Genomic DNA, 4484 nt, shown 5'->3' on the forward strand with positions numbered 1-4484 from the left:
AACATGAATTTTGTTTAGTTTTTAAAGCATCTCTGCAATCATTTCACAAATAACCTTCTGCTATCATGCACACTGTAAACAGAGAAATCCTTTCTTTCTCCCTTTCTTCTTTGTAAAGGAATTCTGAAAAGGTTCTTTTGTTACATGGGGGAAGGCTCATAAGAATCATCATATTTTTAATGTAAAACACTCTCAAAGCTAATTTTTTCTAATTCCACTCCTGCTTTACGTAACATTTGCTTATCCATCTCTTCCAGGTCTAGTCTAAATAGGCTGAAGTTATCTTCCTTGGACTCGGTTGGCATCACCCTGTTGGCAATTCTGCAAGTGAACATCAAAAGGCTCCGCCTGCAGCTGATACCACGGTGGCCTGGAAACAGCTCCTTGGAAGCTCTTATCTTCATGCCAGATGTTTCACAGAAACTAAGCAGATCACTGAACTTCAGTAAGAAAGAGCAGGAACTTCTGGTATGTTCTGTTAAAGCATAACAGCAAATATATTTTTAAATACACCATGTACTTGGTGTATAGTCTATAGTGTACAGGTGTAATGTAAGGCTGCTCTTGTTTTAACTGGGTGGGGAGTAAGGGAAGGAAAGAATACAGACAACAAACAAAACCCAAAACACACGCACACAAAAAAAACCACCACCAAAAAAACCCCACCACAATTTGGTGATCAGATTAGACTGAAAGATATTTATTTAGAAACAACAGCTTTGGTATTTTAAAACCAAAAAACCTTTAAATCACTAGAAAGTGGGATGTCTCCCCCCATAGCCAAAACAAATCAATGCACAAAGTCTCAGTATGCTTAAAATAGGAAACCTGCAGATCAGTATTTCCAAGTGTAAATCCAGAAAACAATTGCATTAAATTGGTTTTGCACTCTACAATCATAAAGGCTGAAAAACCTGTTACCAGCACTTAAGATATCTACAGTTCAATTGACTGACTTGTTACTGAAGTGGAGGTAAAATTATTAACATTCTCCCTCCCCACCCCCCCTCCAAAGCAATAAATTAAAAAAATGTCTACCAGAAAGGAAGTTACACTAAAGTTTTCTAGTTAAGTTAATTCTCTGAAGGGAACCATATTTCTTTATTTACCTGTAAAATTAAAAAACAAATCAAAATATCAAAGGACTTGTATATCTTCAAGTATTTTCACCAAATGGATTACTCTTAGGGAACTGAACATCTTACAAGGAAAAAGAAACATCTGTTACACAAGCTTCTGGGATAAACTCTTGAATAACCACACCTTCCAAGTCTTGGGTTCCTCTCTTAACAAGGCACAAAAGGATTGCTGCTTTCAAAAGGTCCTTGTTCTCAGCTGGAAAATTGTCAGATGTCTTGTGCAAATGGAGTCTGAAAGCAGGACTAAGTCCACTTGGACACTGGGATGTTCCCATTCAATTAATGAAACAGGGTGTTATTTCAACACCATTCATCTTGCTTACTGCTACAGAGATTTCGAGCTTCAGCTGGCTTCCACTTCATCCCTGTTTCTGAAATCAAGTTCTGCACCATATTCATTGTAAGTAGGTCCGATTAAGATGAGGCAACAGCTTTGTTTGCTGTACACTGCAAGGCTCTGTACAGTGTCGAGAAGGAAGAGGAGTTACATCAGCCCTGGTGTGTAGCTGTGAAGCTTCTCGGCATTTCAGAGAATAGTGTCAGGGACAGTTACCTGTGGTAATGGTTAAGTCATTCTGTAAAAGGCAGAAGGGAAGTCTTGTAGATGACAAAGGCAACTAGATAAGACAGCAGTGAAAAAAAGGACATAATTTTATAATTTAAAGGACACATTTCAGGATGCATGACAGGGTGCAGCTGTATGCACAAGAATTGAAATTACTTCCTGACCACTTCCTCCTTTTGCACTGAGGTTTTGATCATGATCATCGGCTTACAACAGCAGTTGTCTTTGATATAAATATCTCTTCTACCTCTTCCTAGGTTAGTTTGTCTAGCTACAAGCACCTTCCACTCTCACTCCTTCAACAGATGCCAGGTATCCAGACCTGCTTGGGCTCAGGCCTGATCTCCAGTGCTCAGCATTACAAAGCCAGTGAGCTGAGAGGGAAATTGCCAACTGACTTGTGTGTTTTTTAAACACAAGCTACATTTAACCTGTTCAACCCTAAGGAGGGATGCTTCTGAAGAATGTGGCTAGCTCACACAGTCTTTCATTTCCACTCTGTATCAAACCACAACCAGAAAGCACCAGTACTAAGAACAGAAACTGCCATCTATTCTGGGCTACGTTTTTACTAGCAACTTTTCTAAGGCAACTCAAAACAAGAATTTCAAATCCCAAAGTGAGATGCAGTAGAGCTTGAAGTCAGAACCTCCAACTCACAGTAAAAAGCACTCAGTACATTTATTAACACAGCTATGTATGTTGTCTGAACGGGAGAAACACCAGCTCTGCACTTTCCCAAAATTATGGTGGTAAAGGTGGTTTGATGGAGGACTGCACAGTGTCTAGAAATCTATGAACATTTACCAGCAGTCCCAACAAGTCAGCACCTTGACCTAAGAACACAAGCTTGCACTTGCGTGTTCTTGCGTGACACATCACACATTTAAAGCAGACAGACAAGTGTGCACACCTCCCACACAGCAGTAAAGTACAGCAGCCCTCTCACAAGCATTCCGGTACTGTGGAACAAGAACCATCATCTCGTGACAGCTGCAACTGTTGGCTTAAAACCAAGCAATGTCATCAGTGTGTGGAAAAAGGACAGAAAAGCTGTGTCTGCCTTGGTCTGCAGCCTTACAGGTGTTTAAGAAAGACAAATGATGGATTTATCTTTTTAATGTTTGTGAGCCCTACTGCTCCGATCCCTGCCCTAATCCTGCAAGAAGAGGTCACAGATCACTTGTTGCAAGAAAATCCTCACAGTCCAAGCCAGAACCTCCCTAGGCACAGCTGACAGACAATCAGGTTGACAACACTCGGAGGACAGCAGCCAAAAGCACCAGCCTTATACCTTACTCCTGAAGAGTGGCTTGGCTCCTGGCCCACAATATTCATTGTAGATGAGTTTGAACAGAAACAAGTGAAAGAATGTGATTAAGGAGGCCACGCTGAACCAGAACAGGAAGGGTAAGCCCGGGTATTGCTTGGCCATGTGTTCCTCGTGAGCCAGAATAGCTTTGAGATGGAGCGTGTGCCTCAGGTCCTGCAAGTGGATCAAATCTGTCGATATATAAAGCAGTGGCGTGATGGGTTGAGTCACCATGACAGGGAACGTATGACCCCGTGCCTCTGAGGTCAGCTCCACAGGCTCATTCATACAGCCTGCCTCACATGCATACAGTCTAACGGGCTTGTCTTGGAATTTCACAGACACATGCAGGAAGGGCTTTCCTTCAGCATCCAGCAGAACAGCCAGATTAATCAAGTCCTTATTGTAATGGATCCCACGTAAGGAATAGCTGTTATGAAGTACATCAGGGTCAGCCTGAAACTGCAGATGGTTTTCTGTGAACTGCAGGCCCCCAAAACTAAGCACCATTCCCTGCATAAGTCCATGGACTCCAGCTGCCACAAGACCCTTGCATCCCCGTTTCTGGAGAGTTAGCTTCCACAGGTCCGAGAGCTGCAAGATCTGGGTGACGCTGGTCAGCTTTGCTGGCCACAGGTTCTCTGCGTGCATGGTCGCGTGGCCGCTGAAGCAGTGGTCAGCGTAGTTCAAGCTGGCTTCCATTTTTTCTCTGTCCTCACCACTAATGAGTGGATCCAGCAGAGGAGCTGGCATGCTTGACAGCACATAGTAGAGCGTCATGTTAACAGTCTCACTGGATGGTGTGTGCGAATCTGTGATCTTTCTCATTTCAATCCCTGTAATAAAAGAAAACAAGAGTCAGAGGATCACAAGTGAATATCGTATTAATTAGGAGAAAAGGAAGATCAAATGTGCATGTGCTGACAGTGAGCTCCTGAAGATGTGAAAGCCAGCACATCCAGAATTTTATTTAGAAATGTTTTTCTATAATTTCCTTTATGCAGTACGCTTTTGTAAAGTATGCTGGATTCCAAACCAGGAATGCTGTTTTATTTTCCCACAACGTGCCTCCGGCCCCTGAGAGAAACCTGTCAGGAAGAGTGGAGCCTCTGCAGACGTTACAGCAACCAGGTCACTCAGCTTTCACGTGCCCTCTAAAGCAACCCTTTGGAAGTTGAGCATCTCTTTCCTTACCTGAAATGAACAGATCAGCCCAGGTCTGTTGGTGCTCCTGGAAAAGATCTTCCACCCCCATCTGCATCACCTCCAGCATCTCTTTCTTGGCTGCCTCCCTCAGCTTGCTGAAGGTCTCCTCCAGCCTGGAGACCTCGATGGGCTCGGAGGTGTACACCACGGAGAGCACTGTTTCATCAAAGTGCGACTTGGGCGCAACCTGCACCCGGCTCACCAGCTTCTTGGCAGCCACCACCATGAGCACCACCCTGGGGCTCCCGGGCAGCAGCAGGCG

General features: G+C 43.8%; 1 protein-coding gene across 1 annotated transcript; it reads right to left on the reverse strand.

Annotated features, from left to right (window-relative positions):
• Positions 1–2992: 2992 nt before the first annotated feature.
• Positions 2993–4481, reverse strand: KIAA2013 (KIAA2013 ortholog; the record flags this gene model as incomplete). The annotated part of the gene is made up of 2 exons (XM_010074391.1): positions 2993–3852; positions 4211–4481. Coding segments are annotated over 2 exons (1131 nt in total), but the record flags the coding sequence as incomplete, so codon positions are not given.
• Positions 4482–4484: the final 3 nt, after the last annotated feature.

This window comes from Pterocles gutturalis, unplaced genomic scaffold, assembly GCF_000699245.1.
Source record: "Pterocles gutturalis isolate BGI_N339 unplaced genomic scaffold, ASM69924v1 scaffold18717, whole genome shotgun sequence".
Classification (NCBI taxonomy): Eukaryota; Metazoa; Chordata; class Aves; order Pterocliformes; family Pteroclidae; genus Pterocles; species Pterocles gutturalis.